Here is a 20,979-nt window from a genome sequence, read left to right on the forward strand (position 1 = left end):
ATATTAGAGACGATAGAAAAGTACAGATGAAGAATCATGAGGTAAATAGAAAAATCTTGAACTGCGTGGATTTTTAAATAAAAGTGACATAAGGAAAGGTCATTGGGATTTTATGGTGGAGACAGAAAGGGGACCTCAGGATATGGCAAAGAATCAGATGAAATCATCTTGTATGGTCTCCCTAAAGGCAGGTCTATTTTGTTTTGTAGTCGGCCCATGCACAAGTGCCTGGTATAAAGATATTTAATTATTTTAAATTGACTGGGAAAACAGAAGTAAGCTTTCAGAGACACTGGAGGAATTACGTATTTAGTTGCAGAAAAGGCTTTAATACTTAAAGAGTCCTTGAAAAATAGCCTGCTATGTCCCCGTCAAGAGGTCAGAATCTTTATAAGGCTCAGGGTTAAAAATGTTGAAACTACAAAATTCTACAGAAACGAACTGTGACTACACTCCCAGTGCCATGAGTTCGGCTGGTCTGAATCCCCTTTTGCCATATCCTGTGAAAGAGGAAACAAAAGGCACCTGGGTTTCCGTTAGGTCCTCAACAGCCCGCGAGCCACAGCGTACCACCTCGGTGATCCAAGGTGGCGGAGGGCCCGCGCAAGGCTGCAAAGCACGCTGTAGTGCGCGCGCACGCCACTGCACCCACGTGCTACTTTTGCGCAGGCGCACCCACACCTTTTGTGGAGGGGACATCGAAGCTGAGAGAGCCGGAGTGGTTTCTTTCTCTAGGGAATGGAGGCTGCCGAGCAGGCTCCCCTGGTGGCACTGCCTCAGTCCCCAGAGCTGTCTTCTTGCCCAGGAGACATCAGTCCCTGCGACTTGACCATCCTTCATTTCAACGACGTGTATGACGTGGACCCGAGTCCAGAGGAGCCTGTAGGAGGCGCTGCTAGGTGTGGCCGCCATCTTCCCCTATCAGATTCTGGAGGGGTTAAGCGGGATATGTGGCCTTCGAAACCCATCAAGAACGCCTGGAAGCTGGCAGGGCTTCCCTGGCAAAGACCCTCTTGTGTGAGCTTCAGCTCCGTGCTTGCTCTAGCTAATAATGGGATGGTTTCCAAGCCAGCAGGTAGTAGCAGGGCTAAGGTGAAAAACGCTGGGTCTGGTATCTGAAACCCTGTCTTGAAATGTGCACTGTGGGAAGTGCCCTTGTTTTTAATCCAACCCTGGATCTGGACACAACTTTTCCACTATTTTTGTGATCTTGGAGCAGGGCTTATTGAACCTATTTCAGCGTTTGTAAAGAGAAAATTGTTTTATTTCTCCTCAAGATTAACTGAGGTGATTTATGGAAAGCAGCTATCAAGTGTTTAGCCTGTTCTAAGCAATTAATAATTTCCCCCTTCTCTGTATTATAAAATTGCCAGATGTCTATTAACTACTAATTGTCAGGAACCTACATTTTTTAAACATATCTTTCCTTCATCTTTTGCCAAGACAGCTACAAACTAGTGGCCCTAGAGTGATCAAGACAGGACGATATTTGACAGGAATTTAAAGACTGGTAGAATGTGAGTTAGGTGAGACCAATTAGGAATTGCAGCTTAGGGAACCTAGGTTTTTATAAGTTTGATATTTTTTTTCCTGCTTGGGTAATATAAGGCAAGTCACTTAAACCTTCTCTCTGAACTTTATTTTCCTTTATTTATTTGTTATAAAGTGAGGTTGGGCTCCATGCCATCTAATTGCTCTCAGTAATTCAAAGATGAAAAAGAGTAAATGGGGAAATCAAAAGGGTGCTAAGGTAAGGCAGTGTGGAACTAATCTAAAGGAGCATGGGATGGGATATAAAACATGGGGTCATATAAAATGTTGAATGTTTGGTTAGCAATTGGAGAACTAGTCTTGGTTTTTGTAGATGATCAAAAAGGTGTTAATAACATGATCCAAGAGGTATTTTGGAAATAATAAGGGGGATTTTGGATATAAAAGGTTAGAAAATCTATTAAAGGAGAAATCACTGAGGCTCTTTGTATGAATATAGTTATTAAGTCAGGTTGGGCAGTAAGAATTAAAAGGAACAGATGGATTTGGGAGATAGCAGATACAATAAACAAGACATATTTGTAGTTAATGACATGTTAAAGAACGTGTATATGTACATGTATACACACAGAAAGGGAAACATTAGGGTTTAAGTAGAAGAAAATGGAGGAATCTACCATTATTTTGTTTAATATTGAGTAACAAGAGCATTAAACTATTTCTGAAGGAGTGTCTAGTTTTTTGGGAATTGGTGTTGGAAAGGAAATGTTAATTTGAGTCAATAATAAATGTTAATTTTTGAGTAGGTAAGTAGAAGTGAATAGTAGTATTTATCTTTCCAGTATTTTAATCCCCCTCCCCAAGTTCTTTTGCATGTATGTGGCTCTTCTGAGAATTGGGAAGAAAATCCTATTCTTGAAATTCTACATCTTCTCTGTGGAGAAGTTCATTTGTTGTAGTACAAGCCATTTAGAGGCCTACTGATTGTTCCTTCATAGGGGTAGGCTAGTTTCTTCCTTCACCAGTGCTTACAGTTTGCTTGTGTTTTTAGTTAAAATTGTCCATTCCAAGTCACTATAGGATGTATAATTGGAATCATGCTGAGGATCAGGTAGGAAACTGCATATGCCCTGGTCTTTAAGATTTATGAATTTATATCAGAATGTGAACTACTCAGCCGGAACTTTGTTTTTATCATCTTGTTTTTCTCAGTACCCACATTAATGTCTGGTACAAAGTGGGTACTACTTTTTAGTGGAGGAGGATGGGACATGCTGGTACAACTGAACTGATAAAATGGTACTGAATGTGAGTTTTTAATTTAATCTGACCATGGTGGTGGTGGTTAATGAACTGAATTCTATTTATTGTTGGTCATTTATTTTTTATAAATGTTTTAAGCTATTTTAGATTTTCACAAAAATTATGAACATAGTACAAAATTTTGCATGTTCCCCATTACTTACATTTTACATGAGTACATTAGTGTTATTTGTTACAATTAGTGAATCAAACTTGATAGTTGTTACTAACCAATATCCATACTTCATTCTCATATCTGCAATTTTTCATGATGTTCTTTTTGTGTTTTAGGATCCCATACAGGATACCACATTACATTTGTTGTTCCTGACTCCTTGGGCTGTTTTTGGCTGTGGCAGTTTTATTAAACCTCTTTGTTTATAATAACTTTGACAATTTTGAGGAGTACTTGTGAGGTGTTTTGTAGTATATCATTTATTTGAGATTTGTCTGGTATTTTGCTTAAGATTATACCATAGAACATAGAAATAAAGTCACATTTTCATAATTTTTTTCCCAGGGGTACATATTACCAACATGATTTATCATTGTCAGTATTGATCTTTGTCAGGTTTCGCTACTCTAAAACTACTCTTTCCCCTCAGAATTTTCGTACTGTACTTGTAAGGAGTGACTATGTGCAGCTCACATTTAAGAAATGGGGAGTTAATGCTTTCTAACCTAACGGGTGAAATATCAACTTCAAATTATTTGTAGAACTTCTTAATGGAAGATTTGTGTTTTCCTTATTTTTATTTATCCATTTATTTATATCAATATTGCATTAGTTTCCTAGGATTGATGTAGCAAAATACCACAAAATGGGTTGCTTCAATAATAAAAGTTTTTTTTTTTCCTCTCTCTCTCGAAGCTTTGGATACTGGAAATCTGAAATCAAGGTGTTGGAAGAATTGGTTTCTTTAAGGGCTTTGTGGTAGAATCTGTTCCATGCTTCCACCTACTTTCTGGCAAAGGCCAGGAATCCTTGGTATTCCTTGGATTACAAATATATTACTCCAGTCTCTAGTCTGTCTTCACATGGTATTCTCCCTCTATGTATCTGTGCCCAGATTTCCCTTGTCCTGTAAAGAAACTAGTCATTGAATCAGGGTCCACCCTAATCATCTCATGTTATCTTAATTATATCTGCAAAGAATCTGTTTCCAAATGAGGTTCCATTATACTTATAGATACTGGGGATTAAGACTTCACCATAATATTTTTGGGAACATAATTTAACCTCTAATAAATATTCTAGTGACATTCATGAATGTCATTAATTTTTTATTTTTTAATTTGTTCTAATTAGTTATACATGAGAGTAGAATGCATTTTGACAGTTGTACACAGATGAAGCACAACTTGTCATTCCTCTAGCTGTGTATGGTGCAGAGTCACACTGGTAGTGTAATCATACATGTATATAGGATAATGATGTCCATCTCATTCCATTGTCCTTCCCATCCCCTACACCCGCTTCCCTCTCCTCACTCCTCTCTGTCCAATTCAAAGTTCCTTCCTTACCACCCGCCTTTATGGATCAACATCCACTTATCGAGAAGACATTCAGCCTCTGGTTTTTGGGTTTGGCTAATTTTGTTTACCGTGATATTCTCCAGATCCATCCATTTGCCTGAAAATGCCATAATTTCATTCTTCTTTAAGGCTGAGTAATATTCCATTGTGTCTATATACTACATTTTCCTTATCCATTCATATATTGAAGGGCATTTAGGTTGGTTCCATAGTTTAGCTATTGTGAGTTGAATTGCTATAAACACGAGTGTGGTTATATCACTGTAGTATGTTGATTTTAAGTCCTTTGGGTATAAACTGAGAAGTGGGATATCTGGGTCAAATGGTGGTTCCATTCCAAGTTTTCTGAGGAAAACTTGGTTTGTTCCATAGTGGTTGTACCAATTTGCAGTTGTACCAATTTGAAACTTTTCCTCCACATCCTTGCCAATACTTATTATTACTTATATTGTTGATAATTGCCATTCTGACTGGAGTGAGATGAAATCTTAGATTAATTTTGATTTGCATTTCTCTAATTGCGAGAGATGAACATTTTATCATGTGTTGATTGATTGTATTTCTTCTGTGATGTCTGTTCAGTATTAGCCCATATGTTGATTGGTTGTTTGTTTTTTTGGTGTTTATAGTTTTTTTAGTTTTTTTTTAAATTTTAATTTGTTTTAATTAGTTATACATGACAGTAGAATGCATTTATGTACTCTGATACATCATACATAGGTGGCATATAATTTCTCATTTTTCAGAGTATGTATGTTGCAGAATCATATTGGTCATGTAGTCATGTATATACATACATGTTTCATTCTACTGTCTCCTATCCCCACATCCCCTGCTCTCCCCTCCCATCACTTACCTTTACCTAATCTAAGGTAACACTATTCTTCCCTAGTGCCCTTTGCCTTTTTGTGAATTAGCATCTGCATATTAGAGAAAACATTTGGCTTTTGGTTTTGTGGGATTGGCTTATTTCACTTAGCATGATATTCTCTACTTCCAACCATTTACTGGCAAATGCCATAATTTCACTCCTCTTTAAAGCTGAGTAATATTCCATTGAGAATATATACCACATTTTTTTTATCCATTCATCTATTGAAGGACACCTAGGTTGGTTCCATAGTCTACCTATTGTGAATTGAACTGCTATAAACATTGATGTGGCTGCGTCACTATAGTATGCTAATTTTAAGTCCTTTGGGTATAAACCAGGGAGTGGGATAGCTGGGTCAAATAGTGGTTCCATTTCCAATTTTCTGAGGAATCTCCACACTGTTTTCTATAGTGCTTTCACCAATTTGAAGTTCCACCATCTATGTATGAGTGTACCTTTTCCACCACATCCTTGCCAACATTTATTGTTGCCTGTATTCTTGATGATTACTATTCTGACAGCAGTGAGATGAAATCTTAGTTTTGATTTGCATTTCTTTATATATCCTGGAGATTAAAGCTCTTTCTGAGGTGCAGATGGAGATGCAGATTTTTTCCTGTTTTGTAGGCTGTCTCTTTATGTTATTTAGTGTTTCCTTTGTTGCATAGATAAATTAGGAAAGCTACCCAATTCACAATAACCTCAAAAAAAAAAAAAAAAACATGGGAATCCATCTAACAAATGATGTGAAAGACCTCTACAATGAAAACTATAGAACACTAAACAAAGAAATTGTAAAAAACCTTAGAAGATGGAAAGACCTCCCATGCTCTTGGATATTGCCCAAATGGCCATCCCAAAACTTTTATAGAAATTTGATAAATTCCTATTAAAATTTCAATGACATTCTTCGTAGAGCTAGAAGAAGCAATCATAAAATTAATGTGGAAACATAAGAGACCCGGAATAGCCAAGGCAATTCTTAGCAAGAATAATGAAGCAGGAGACATCCCTACCAAACTTTAAACTATACTACAGAGCAATAGTAACAAAAACGGCATGGTATTGACACCAAAATAGACATGTAGACCAATGGTACACAATAGAAGACACAGAGACAACACCACATAAATATGTTTATCTCATGCCAGACAAAGGTGCTGAAAACATACGTTGGAGAAAAAAATTCCCTATTCAACAAGTGGTGCTGAGAAAACTGGAAATCTGTGTGTAGCAAAATGAAATTAAACCTCCCTCTCTCACCCCCCACAAAAGTCAACTCAAAGTGGATCAAAGACTTGGGCATTAAAACAGAGACCGAGCCTCACAGAAAATAAAGTACACCCAAATCACCTTCATGTCCGCTTATGTTCCGACTTTTTAAAGACTTCTAAAGCACAAGAAGTAAAATCAAGAATCAATCAATGGGATGGATTCAAACTAAAAAGCTGTTTCTCAGAAAATGGATGTTATTAATTTCCTTTCAATTTTTATGGAAGCCTAAAGAAAAACCATGGATTGACTTTTGAGGGCTTAAAAACAATATACGTCTGACAGCAGAATTGGATTTGGGAAATACATTCTTTGTATGTGTTGTGCAGTTCAGTACAAGCTCTTAGTAGTTTTATTTCATCTCGTGCCTTTTATTAAACCTACTATTCATATACATATTTCTTATACTGAGGAAAATGTTAGTGTCTTTGGTAGAGTTCAAGAGATTTGGATCAGCAATATCTTTGGTATCAGAGGTATGAAACTTGGAGACCATACTGAGATACTAGAAAATAGACCACATTAGTGACTGCCTTTGAAGGAACAAATGAAAGTACTCATATGATTTCTGGACTATTCTGATGATAAAAAGAAATTAGAACTCATTTAATGAATATTCTTGTGCTGTGGCTTTTCTGGGAATATTCTGTTCATAATTGTAACTAAGAAGTTGCAGAAAGAATTTGTGTGTATTTAGATTGATGGAATCTCTGGACCATTTTGACTTTGGTTATAAGATTAGCAAGATGTCATGACTTCTCTTCCTTAGATGTTTGTGTGTCTGAAAGTTAGTCTTCAGTTCCATTGCTCACTTCTGTGCTTACTGAAGTAGAGATTTATTTAATATTTATTTGGTTCAACAAATATTCATTGAAAGTATACCATTTATCAGGTATGGAATACCTGGTGTCGGAGTTATTAATAATATAACTCAATAAAATGAACCATATAGGGAATGTTTTAGGCAGTGATGATATAGCAGGGAACAGAAGAGAAAAAATCCAGCCCTGATAAGTGCTTGTGTTTTAGTTGGGAGTAAGATAAAAGAAGAAAGCATGTATTTTATCAGATGGTAATAAATGGAAATAATACAGGATAAACAGAATAGGAAGTATGAATTTGAAATTGGGGATGGCTCCTATTTTATAAAAATGTTAATATGATGGGATCTCATGGATTGGGTGTCACTTGAGGTGAAATGTGAGTAAAATGAGGTACTATGAGACATTTGGTTGTCTATGAGGAGTGTTACAGGTTGAAGAAATTGCAAGAGCAAAGGTTCTGAGATGAAAATGTGCTTATTCGGTTTCATGACCATCAGGAGGCAACTGGCTGGAGCTGAGAAAGCAAAGGGATATTAGTGGAAGATGAGATCACAGATTTAGCAGAAATCACATCATAGATGTATTGTCATATTGACAATTTTGGTTTTCAACTTAAATAAACTGGGAATCCACGGGAAGTTATGAGTAGAGGAATGATATAAACTATCAGATTTTAAAAGTATCATTCTGCTGTATTGAAAATGGACCTTATGGAGAGGGAGAGATGCTGGATTTATAGATATGAACATTAACAAGTATATATATATATATATATATATATATATATATATATATATATATATATANATATATATATATATATATATATATATATATATATATATATATATATATATATATATATATATTTATTTCTGAGATTTATTTTCTGATATGATAAGTAATAGCAGCTATCACCCATATAAAAAGGCTTTTTGGTTTCTTAATTATTTTTTAAAGTATGTAAAGGTTCTTGACTGAAAAATTTGAGAACTTCTAATTTAGATTGTAAATTTGCAGTGGCAAGGTCTATTTCTATTAAGTTTGTTTCTCTAAGACCTAGTAGTGTATTGCCATTTGTAAATTCTGGCATTAACAACTTCACATATTCTATTCCTAGATTTATAATCTAGCCTTAACCTCTTTTCAGTCCTATATTTTTGCCTGCCTGTTGAGAAAACCCACTTTGATGTTTCCTTGAATAGTATATTCTGTGTCTAAAATCAAACTCATCAGCTTTTCTCCAGAACACCTCTTTCTCATAACTTTGATCTCTCATTTAATATATTAACCTTATCCCAAATAATTTACATGGCCTTTCCAAAGAGTAAAACTGTAATTATGACCTATTTTTATAGATTTTTTTCTTTTTTACTTTATTTTATAACATTGGTTCTCAAATTTTGCATGTATTAGAATTTCCCAGAGGGATTTTTAAAACACATTTCTGTGCCTGAACCTAGCATCTGAGAAGGGGGCATAAGAATTTGAATTTCCATTGTTTCCAAGTGATATTGATTGCTTCTGGTTTGAAGAAATACTTTAGGAACTGCTGGAATACTTAACACTAATCATCACATATGGCTTGTATTTTTAAATTTTATAATCTCGCTCATATTTTTATTCTTTTTTACTTAGATGATTCCTGAGATTTGGACCAAATCCTTTTACTGTCCATCTTAAATATAGCTGTCCTTAGGGTCATCTGAACTCCTGTACTGGTCAATTTTTGTACTAATAATTTTTTCTTTACTGTCTTGTATAGTGCATATGTATTATTTTCCAATATTTAAAAAAGGGAGGTATTTAGTATACTGAAGAATACAAATCTTAAGGGTAGAGCTTACTTAATTTTTATTAATGTAATCATGTATTTCCAGCACAGTACATGACTTCTTCATGCCCTTTCCAGTCCCTACTATCTTTTCTCTACCCCTTAAGATTGTACAGCATGCATCATTTGTGTTTGGCTGCTTTTGCTTAGCATTGAGATTCATCCATATTGTATGTAACAATAATTTGTTCCTTTTATTGTTGAGTTGTATTCTAACTGTGAATACAGCACAATTTATCTATTGTAATGTTTAAGGGCATTTAGATTGTTTTCTTACATTTGCTTTTATGAAATCACTACCATCAGCATTCTTGTATAATAATTTGGTGGACTGAATTCATTTCTGTTGGGTGTATGCCCAGGAGTGGAATTTTAATGTCACATACAGACATATGTATAGTTTTAGTAGGTGCTGCCAAACATCTTCCCAAAATAGTTTTACCAACTTATGTGTCCATCAGAAATGTATGAGAGTTTTAATTGCTTTGTATTCTTGCCATTTTGTATTGTGTTTTTAATTTTACCATTGCGCTAGGTGTATAGTTATATGTATAGATATACCATGTGGGCTTAATTTGCATTTCTTGTTAAGTGATGATATTGAGCATTTTTTTTCTCATGTTTATTGGCCAGTTACATTTGTTCTTTAGTTAAGGCTTAAAATTTTTAAAAAATATAGTTGCCTGCCTTTTTAAAAATTGATTTGTAAGAGTAGTTAATATATTTTGGATATTATTCTATTGTTGAATGTGCTTTAAAGATATATTCTGTAGTCAGTATTTGCCTTTTTACTATTCTAATGGTGTATTTTGATAAATACATTTTATTAATTTAAACTAAATTTATCAATACATTCTTTTGTGATTTGTGTTTTTCTCATCTTAAGAAGTCTTTGCTCCAAAATTATGAAGATGATGTTCTATAGTTTCTTCTAAATAATTTATTATTTTGGTTCTTAGATTAGATTTGTGATCCACCTTGAAATAATATTTATGTGTGGTTGAGTTAGGGGTAAAATTTTGCTCTTGTAGCATATATTTTTAATAATTATATTTATATGTGTATACTTGCACTATTTGTATATTTAGATCTAGTCTTGTTAATTGAAAAAGCTGTCTTTTCCCACACTGAAAAGAAGTGTTTCTGTAGCAAATCAAGTGACTATGTGTGTGACTACTTTGTTCTCTTTCATCTAAGATAATACTTTACTATCTTAATTACCATAGCTTTATTAAAGTAAGTCTTGATGCTCAACTGAGTAAGTCCTTTAGTTTACTTGTTATTCAATATTTGCTTCTCTATTCTAGAACTTTTGCACTTACATATAAATTTTATGTTGAAATTTATGTAGTGAATTTCTAAAAAAAAGATTTTCTACCTAAAACATTCATATTCCTAGTTTGATGATTATTTTTTCCCAGGAATCGATATTGAAATTCGATACTTTTTTTGTATCTTTTTTAGATAGGTGCAGGAAAATCAATGATTTTTATCCTTAATGTAATACTTATGTTTTGTTTTTATGTTAAACTATCCTTGCATCCCTGGAATAAACCCTACTTGGTTATAATGTCTTACTCTTCTTACATATTACTTAATACAGTCTGCTAACATTTTGTTTAAGAATTATGTGACTGTGTTCATAAGTGATATTTTCTTATAATCTTATGTTTTTCAGGCTTTGGTATCAAGATGATTCTGACCTTATAAAATTAGTTGGAAAATCTTACTCCTTTTCTCTTCTCTGGAAGAATTTATTTAAGAATAATAGATTTTCCTCTTAAAAGTGCTTGGAAGAATTCTCCAGTGGAGATGTAGGACTGGAGTTTTGTTATTGCTGAAAAGTTCTAAATTAAGGTTTCAGTTTCTTTAATAGACAGGAAAATTCAGATTTTTTACAACTTTGTGTTGGTTTTGTTATATTTTTCAAGGAATTTGTTTTGTGTGAATTTTCCAAATAATTGACAGGAGGGGTGGGGTGTGTGTGTGTTTGTGTGTGTGTGTGTGTGTGTGTGTGTGTGTGTGATGCTGATATAGAACTCAGGGCCTCCTGCATGCCAGGAAGACACTCTACCACCAAGATATATTCTTAGCCCCCTACCAGGGGTATTTTTAATATTTTCTTTTTTATCATCTTAAAATTTATAGAATCTGTATTAATTTTTTTTATTTCTGTTATTGATAATTTAATTTTTCTCAGTTTTTCTATAACATATTTATTTTATGAATTTTTTTCTATGAATGAAATTCTAGCTTGATTGACTTTTTAATTATTGTATTTTTATTTTCACTCTTTTTTTCTACTTTATTTCAGCTTAATTTGGTATTTGTTTTCTAACTTGCCTGGAAGTTGAAACTTGATTACATATTTAAAAATTTTTCTGCTTTTCTAGTATATGCATGTTGAACTATAAATTACTAATACCATATTAGCTCTATTTCACAAGCTGTAAGGTGTTGTATTTCCATTATTATTCATTGCAGAATTCCAGTGTGATTTTTTAATTAGACCCATAACTTACTTAGATTTGTGTTGCCTAATTTCTAAATATATAGAACTTTTCTACTTATCTTTTGTTATTGAGTGCTTCTTTAATTTCATTAAGGTAAGGGAGAATATTCTTTATGTTATAGAACTTGAATACTTATTAGATCTAGCATATTTTTTTAAAAAATTCATATTCCCTCAAACAGGCATATTGTGTTATTGTGTATAGTCTTCTGTATGTGAATTTTGTCAAGTTGGTTAATCATGTTTTTCAAATATTTTGTATCTTTATCAGATTTTTCATTTGGTTATTCTATCAGACACTGAGAAAAGTATTTTTTTAAATTGACAAGACAATGAATTTCTTCATTTTTTCCTTTTATTTTTGTCAACTTTTGTTTTATCCTTCTTGAGGCAGTGTTATTGAGTGCATACAAATGTATTTTATATTTTTCTTCTGAATAAACACTTTAATAGCTAAAAATAGTATACCTTTTAATCTGTAGTAGTACTTGCAGTAATATTTCTTAAGTTCTATCTTTTCCTTATATTTATATATCTATATCAGTGTTCTTTTGGTTAGTGTTTATATAGTATATTATTTACAATTTTTCAACTTTTGATAGAATTATATTTCAAATGCATCTCTTTTGCACATAGTTTTTCTTTTGTTGATTTTTAAATTCTTATTCCTTCATTCTTTTTATTTTTTGTTTTTAAATACATATGATAGAAGTGTGTATTTTGACATATTATAATACATGGGGTGCAACACATTATAATTTTGAACCCGTTGTTGAACATGATGTGGAGTTACACTGGTTGTGTATTCATATATGAGCATAAGAAAGTTATGTCCGATTCATTATATTGTCTTTCCTATTTTCATACTTCCTCACTTTCCTTCATTCCCCTTAATCTAATCTCATGAATTTCTATACTTCCTCTCCTTATCCTCCCTTATTTGGGTTCACATCTACATATCAGAGAGAACCTTTGACCTTTGGTTTTGGGGAGTGGCTTATTTCACTTAGTATGATATTCTCCAGCTCCATCCATTTACTAGCAAATGCCATGATTTCAATCTTCTTTATGGCCGAATAGTATTTCATTGTGTGTACTTACCACATTTTCTTTATCCATTTATCTGTTAAAGGGCATCTAGGTTGGTTCCATAGCATGGCTATTGTGAATTGAGCTGCTATAAACGTTGATATGGCTGTGTCACTGTAGTATGCTGGTTTCAAGTCCTTTGGGTATAAGCTGAAGAGTGGAATAACCAGGTCAAATTGTGGTTCCATTCCAAGTTTTCTGAGGAATCTCCATACTGCTTTCCAGAGTGGTTGTACCAATCTGCACTCCTACCAGCAATGTATGAGTGAAGCTTTTCCCCCACATCCTCACCAACGTTTATTGTTACTTATATTGTTTGTAATTGCTATTCTGACTGGAGTAAGATGAAATCTTAGTGTAGTTTTAATTTGCATTTCTTTAATTTCTAGAGATGTTGAACATTTTTCATATTTTTTGACTATTCATGTTTCTTCTGTGAAGTCCCTGTTCAGTTCCTATGCCCATTTATAGATTGGGTTATTTGTGTTTTTGGTGTTAAGTTTTTTGAGTTCTTTATATATCCTGGAGATTAATGCTGTATCTGAGGTGCAGGTGATAGATATTCTCCAATTCTGTAGAGTCTCTGTTCATGTTCTTGATTCCTTTGCTGTGAAGAAGTTTTTTAGTTTGATGCCATCCCATTATTGATTTTTTTTTTTAATTTTTTATTGTGGGTTGTTCAAAACATTACAAATTTCTTGACATATCATATTTGACACTTTGATTCAAGTGGGTTATGAACTCCCACCTTCACCCCATACACAGATTGCAGAATCACATCAGTTACACATCCATTGATTTACAAATTGCCATCCTAGTGTCTGTTGTGCTCCGCTGCCTTTCCCATCCTCCACCCTCCCCCCTCCCCACCTCTCCCCTCCCCTCCCCTCCTCTCTCTCTACCTCCTCCACTGTATAACCCTGAGGGTCTCCTTCTATTACCATGCAATTTCCCTTCTCTCTCCCTTTCCCTCCCACCTCTCATCCCTGTTAAATGTTAATCTTCTTCTCCTGCTCTTCGTCCCTACTCTGTTCTTAGTTACTCTCCTTATATCAAAGAAGACATTTGGCATTTGTTTTTTAGGGATTGGCTAGCTTCACTTAGCATAATCTGCTCTAATGCCATCCATTTCCCTGTAAATTCTATGATTTTGTCATTTTTTAATGCAGAGTAATACTCCATTGTGTATAAATGCCACATTTTTTTTATCCATTCGTCTATTGAAGGGCATCTAGGTTGGTTCCACAGTCTTGCTATTGTGAATTGTGCTGCTATGAACATCGATGTAGCAGTGTCCCTGTAGCATGCTCTTTTTAGGTCTTTAGGGAATAGACCAAGAAGGGGAATAGCTGGGTCAAATGGTGGCTCCATTCCCAGCTTTCCAAGAAATCTCCATACTGCTTTCCAAATTGGCTGCACCAATTTGCAGTCCCACCAGCAATGTACAAGTGTACCCTTTTCCCCACATCCTCGCCAGCACTTGTTGTTGTTTGACTTCATAATGGCTGCCAATCTTACTGGAGTGAGATGGTATCTTAGGGTGGTTTTGATTTGCATTTCTCTGACAGCTAGAGATGGTGAGCATTTTTTCATGTACTTGTTGATTGACTGTATGTCCTCCTCTGAGAAGTGTCTGTTCAGGTCCTTGGCCCATTTGTTGATTGGGTTGTTTGTTCTCTTATTGTCTAATTTTTTGAGTTCTTTGTATACTCTGGATATTAGGGCTCTATCTGAAGTGTGAGGAGTAAAGATTTGTTCCCAGGGTGTAGGCTCCCTATTTACCTCTCTTATTGTTTCTTTTGCTGAGAAAAAACTTTTTAGTTTGAGTAAGTCCCATTTGTTGATTCTAGTTATTAACTTTTGTGCTATGGGTGTCCTATTGAGGAATTTGGAGCCCGACCCCACAGTATGTAGATCGTAGCCAACTTTTTCTTCTATCAGACGGCGTGTCTCTGATTTGATATCAAGCTCCTTGATCCATTTTGAATTAACTTTTGTGCATGGCGAGAGAAAGGGATTCAGTTTCATTTTGTTGCATATGGATTTCCAGTTTTCCCAGCACCATTTGTTGAAGATGCTATCCTTCCTCCATTGCATGCTTTTAGCCCCTTTATCAAATATAAGATAGTTGTAGTTTTGTGGATTGGTTTCTGTGTCCTCTATTCTGTACCATTGGTCCACCCGCCTGTTTTGGTACCAGTACCATGCTGTTTTTGTTACTATTGCTCTGTAGTATAGTTTGAAGTCTGGTATCGCTATACCGCCTGATTCACACTTCCTGCTTAGCATTGTTTTTGCTATTCTGGGTCTTTTATTTTTCCATATGAATTTCATGATTGCTTTCTCTATTTCTACAAGAAATGCCGTTGGGATTTTGATTGGCATTGCATTAAACCTATAGAGAACTTTTGGTAATATCGCCATTTTGATGATGTTAGTTCTGCCTATCCATGAACAGGGTATATTTTTCCATCTTCTAAGATCTTCTTCTATTTCTCTCTTTAGGGTTCTGTAGTTTTCATTGTATAAGTCTTTCACCTCTTTTGTTAGGTTGATTCCCAAGTATTTTATTTTTTTTGAAGATATTGTGAATGGAGTGGTTGTCCTCATTTCCATTTCAGAGGATTTGTCGCTGATATACAGGAATGCCTTTGATTTATGCGTGTTGATTTTATATCCTGCCACTTTGCTGAATTCATTTATTAGCTCTAATAGTTTCTTTGTAGAGCCTTTTGGGTCTGCTAGGTATAGAATCATATCATCTGCAAATAGTGATAATTTAAGTTCTTCTTTTCCTATTTTGATGCCTTTAATTTCTTTCGTCTGTCTAATTGCTCTGGCCAGTGTTTCGAGAACTATGTTGAACAGAAGTGGAGAGAGAGGGCATCCCTGTCTTGTTCCAGATTTTAGAGGGAATGCCTTCAGTTTTTCTCCATTCAGAATGATGCTAGCCTGAGGCTTAGCATAGATTGCTTTTACAATATTGAGGTATGTTCCTGTTATCCCTAGTTTTTCTAGAGTTTTGAACATAAAGGGATGCTGTACTTTGTCGAATGCTTTTTCCGCATCTATCGAGATGATCATATGGTTCTTATTTTTAAGTCTATTGATGTGGTGAATAACATTTATTGATTTCCGTATATTGAACCAGCCTTGCATCCCAGGGATGAATCCTACTTGATCATGGTGTACAATTTTTTTGATATGTTTTTGTATCCGATTCGCCAGAATTTTATTGAGGATTTTTGCATCTAGGTTCATTAGAGATATTGGTCTGTAGTTTTCTTTCTTTGAAGTGTCTTTGTCTGGTTTAGGTATCAGGGTGATGTTGGCCTCGTAGAATGAATTTGGAAGTTCTCCCTCTTTTTCTATTTCCTGAAGTAGCTTGAAAAGTATTGGTATTAGTTCCTCTTTAAAGGTTTTGTAAAACTCTGCTGTATACCCATCCGGTCCTGGGCTTTTCTTAGTTGGTAGTCTTTTGATGGTTTCTTCTATTTCCTCAATTGATATTGGTCTGTTTAGGTTGTCTATATCCTCCTGACTCAATCTGGGCAGATCATATGACTTAAGAAATTTATCTATGCCTTCACTATCTTCTAATTTATTGGAGTATAAGGATTCAAAATAGTTTTTGATTATCTTCTGTATTTCTGAAGTGTCTGTTGTGATATTGCCTTTTTCATCCCGTATGCTAGTAATTTGAGTTCTCTCTCTTCTTCTCTTCGCTAGCATCGCTAAGGGTCTGTCGATTTTGTTTATTTTTTCAAAGAACCAACTTTTAGTTTTGTCAATTTTTTCAATTGTTTCTTTTGTTTCGATTTCATTAATTTCAGCTCTGATTTTAATTATTTCTTGCCTTCTACTTCTTTTGCTGTTGTTTTGCTCTTCTTTTTCAAGGATTTTGAGATGAAGTATGAGATCATTTATTTGTTGGTTTTTTCTTTTTTTAAGGAATGAACTCCAAGCAATGAATTTTCCTCTTAGAACTGCTTTCAATGTGTCCCATAGATTCCGATATGTTGTGTCTGTGTTTTCATTTATCTCTAAGAATTTTTTAATTTCCTCCTTGATGTCTTCTATAACCCATTGATCATTCAGTAACCTATTGTTCATTCTCCAAGTGATGTATGCTTTTTCCTTCCTTCTTTTATCGTTGATTTTCAGTTTCATTCCATTATGATCAGATAAGATGCATGGTATTATCTCTACTCCTTTATATTGTCTAAGAGTTGCCCTGTGACATAATATATGATCTATTTTTGAGAAGGATCCATGTGCTGCTGAGAAAAAAGTGTAACTGCTTGATGTTGGGTGGTATACTCTATATATGTCAATTAGGTCTAGGTTATTAATAGTGTTATTGAGTTCTATAGTTTCCTTATTCAACTTTTGTTTGGAAGATCTGTCCAGTGGCGAGAGAGGTGTGTTGAAGTCTCCCATGATTATGGTATGGTGGTCTATTAGACTCTTGAACTTGAGAAGAGTTTGTTTGACGAACATAGCTGCACCATTGTTTGGGGCATAAATATTTATGATTGTTATGTCTTGTTGGTGTATGGTTCCCTTAAGCAGTATGTAGTGTCCCTCTTTATCCCTTTTGATTAACTTTGGCTTGAAATCTATTTTATTTGATATGAGTATGGACACTCCTGCTTGTTTCCGAAGTCCATATGAGTGATATGATTTTTCCCAACCTTTCACCTTCAGCCTATGTATGTCTTTTCCTATCAAATGCGTCTCCTGTAGGCAGCATATTGTTGGGTCTTGTTTTGTGATCCATTCTACTAGCCTGTGTCTCTTAATTGGTGAGTTTAAGCCATTAACATTTAGGGTTATTATTGAGATATGGGTTGTTCTTCCAGCCATATTTGTTTATTTCTGTTACTAAACATGGTTTGTTTTCCTCTTTGATTATTTCCCCCCCCTTTACTGTCCTACCTCCCACTGTTGGTTTTCATTGTTATTTTCCATTTCCTCTTCCTGTAATGCTTTGGCGAGGATGTTTTGAAGAGATGGTTTTCTAGCTGCGAATTCTTTAAACTTTTGTTTATCGTGGAAGGTTTTAATTTCATCTTCCATCCTGAAGCTTAATTTCGCTGGATACACAATTCTTGGTTGGAACCCATTTTCTTTCAGTGTTTGAAATATGTTATTCCAGGATCTTCTAGCTTTCAGAGTCTGTGTTGAAAGATCAGCTGTTATCCTGATTGGCTTACCCCTAAATGTAATCTGCTTCCTTTCTCTTGTAGCTTTTAAAATTCTCTCCTTATTCTGTATGTTGGGCATCTTCATTATAATGTGTCTAGGTGTGGATCTCTTATGATTTTGCACATTCGGCGTCCTGTAGGCTTCTAGGATTTGGGATTCTGTCTCATTCTTCAAGTCTGGGAAGTTTTCTCGTATTATTTCATTGAATAGACTGCTCATTCCTTTGGTTTGGAGCTCTGTACCTTCCTGTATCCCAATGACTCTTAAGTTTGGTCTCTTAATGTTATCCCATATTTCTTGGATGTTCTGCTCATGGTTTCTTAACAGTCTTGCTGAGCTGTCTATGTTCTTTTCCAGTTGAAATACTTTGTCTTCATTGTCTGATGTTCTATCTTCTAAGTGTTCTACTCTGCTGGTAGTATTCTCCATTGAGTTTTTAAGTTGGTTTATTGCTTCCTGCATTTCTAGGATTTCTGATTGTTTGTTTTTTATAACCTCTATCTCCCTGTATAGTTGATCCTTTGCTTCCTGGATTTGTTTGCGTAATTCATTGTCGAAGTGATCTTTCATTGTCTGATTTTGCTGTTTAATGTCTTCCTTGATACTCCAGATCATCTGAAGCATGTATATCCTGAATTCTTTATCTGACATTCCATCTGCTGCAGCTGTTACCTCTTCTAAAGTTGCGTTGACCTGCATTGCTTGTGGTCCTTTCTTTCCTTGTCTTTTCATACTGCTTGCGTATCTTTCCTGCAGGTGCGGGCGGCGGCTCTGCTCTCTCCTTATTCCAATTGGGGTGTCGTGGCTACCACGCCGGCAGGTCACTGTGCCTGTTCTGGGAGCTGGCGGCGGCTCTGTTCTGCCCCTACTCCAATTGGGGTGACGAGTGTACCACGCCGGCTGGCCACCGGGCCTGATCCGCCAGTCGGTTGCAGGTTTGCCTACCCTGCAGACGCGGGCGGCGGTTCTACTCTGCCCCTACTCCAAATGGGGTGTCGTGACTACCCCGCCTGCAGGACGCTGGGCCTGTTCCTGGCACGGGCGGTGACTCTGCTCCGCCACTACTCCAATTAGGGTGGTGTTTGTACCATGCCGGCAGGCTCCTGGGCCTGATCCACCGGTCTGTTGTAGGTCTGCCTACTTTGGAGGCACGGGCGGCGGATCTGCCCTGCCCCTCCTACCACGCCTGCAGACCCCTGGGTCTGATCTGCAGTTTGATCACTGGTCTGCTCACCCTGCGGGCGCGAGTGGAGGTTCCGCTCTGCCCCCACTCCGCCCCCACTCCAATTAGGGTCACGTGACCACCACACTGGCAGGGCCTGATCCGGGCGTGGGAGAAGGATCTGCTCTGCCCCTATTCCAGTTGGGGTGACATGTGTAGCGCACTGGCAGGCCACTGGGCCTGACCTGCCCGGCTGTCACAGGTCTGTTTACCTTGCAAGCGCGAACGGCGGCTCTGCCCTGCCCCTCCTACCACGCCCATGCACCACTGGGTCGCGGGTCTGCCCACCTTGCGGGTGCGAGTGGTGGCTCCGCTCCGCCTCCTCTCCAATTGGGGCCACACGGTCACCACGCTGGCGAGCCGCTGGGCCTGCTCCGGGCGCTGGCAGCGGCCCGGCTTCTCCCCTCTGGCTCAACGACAAATTGAGGAGACTCGGGTGACTGTGCCTCACCCCCCCTACCAGGAGACCAACTGCTTATGTCACCGCTGGAATTGATGAAGTTCTCTCCTCCGCCGCTTTCTGCTGACATCAGATCTCTGCCATGTTGGTGTCCTATGCGAATGGCAGCATTTCGTTCCTCTTGCCGGGCAACCAAAGCAACGGGTGAGTCCTGACCGGCCGTCAGCAGGACCCGTACGGAGAAGCAGTTTCCGCGGGCTCCTAGCCCCGGTCTAGGGAAGTTCCGGGAGCCGGAACTCGGCCGCTCCGTGCTCGGTGTAAGCTCCTATAAGTGTAAGCTCCAAGAAGCAGTCCCCGCGGGCTCAGTTCCGGGAGCCGGAATTCGGCTGCTTAGTGCTTGTTGTATGCTCTGATAGGAGCAGGGTCCAAGAAGCAGCCTCCGCAGGCTCCGCGGGACGGTTCCGGGAGCCGGAACTCGGCCGCCCCGCGCTCGGTGTTCGCTCCGATAAGCTCAGGTTCTAAGAAGCACCCAGGCGCTGAACCCTAGCAATCTGTCTGCAAGCCGCAGGTGAATTGCAGCCTGAAATTACCTGATCTATGGCTGAATGAGCTGCGGTCAGTCTAAAACAGGGAAGGTGACGTCAGTTTACCATCATGGTGGCTGCTGGCCTCCTCTGTGGTCTGACCGGTGTGGAGAACCGAGATGGACCGCTTCCTTTCCCCCGTCTCGAACCCAGAATTCAGCCCTGAGTACGGTGCTTGCACGGCTGGCAGAAACTGCAGCGCTGTAACCCTGCGTCTCTATCCCAGCGCGCGCTGCAGACTCTAGCCGCGGGGCGATTTGCTGAATAAGCCGTGTTACCCTCCGTGCGACAAACCTCTCGCGTTTGAGTCCCCGTAGCAGATCCTCATGCGATGGAAATCCTTCCTCCAGGTTCCGGAGCACCCCACTATTGCTGGAAATTCCTAACAAGATATCCTTTAGCCGTCCTGACTTGTCATACTCCCACACAGTGAAGCAGCACACGGGGGTAATGCACTCCCCTCGCCGCCATCTTCCCGTCTCGGAAAGGCTCCCATTATTGATTTTACTTCTTGTGTTTTAGGAGTCTTATTGAGGAAGTCTGTTCCTGAGCTGATATGATGGACAGTTGGGCCTGTTTTTCCTTCTACTATGCACAGGGTCTCTGGTCTAATGCCAGGGTCCTTGATCCACTTTGAGTTGAGTTACAATGTATCTCTTGCAAGTAGATTACTGTAGGGTTTTTCCACTTAATCTTTTTATCTCTTTTATTTAATGGGAGTGTTTAGTCCATTTACATGTATATATCCTTCATTTGTTATTTAACTTATTAATCTTCTGTTACTTCCTGAACGTTGTATGAAACTAGTACTTTAATTATCTTCCTCCTAGT

The 20,979-nt window shown here is 37.2% G+C and overlaps 1 protein-coding gene across 1 annotated transcript in view; it reads left to right on the forward strand.

Annotated features, from left to right (window-relative positions):
- Positions 1–738: 738 nt before the first annotated feature.
- LOC107139293 (snake venom 5'-nucleotidase-like) overlaps positions 739–20,979 on the forward strand; it is a 60,386-nt gene continuing 40,145 nt past the window's right edge. Inside the window, exon 1 of the mRNA XM_015482174.2 lies at positions 739–899. Coding sequence (XP_015337660.1) covers positions 739–899 — 161 coding nt within the window. The remainder of the gene's footprint in view (positions 900–20,979) is intronic.

Source organism: Marmota marmota, unplaced genomic scaffold (assembly GCF_001458135.2).
Source record: "Marmota marmota marmota unplaced genomic scaffold, marMar, whole genome shotgun sequence".
Lineage (NCBI taxonomy): Eukaryota > Metazoa > Chordata > Mammalia > Rodentia > Sciuridae > Marmota > Marmota marmota.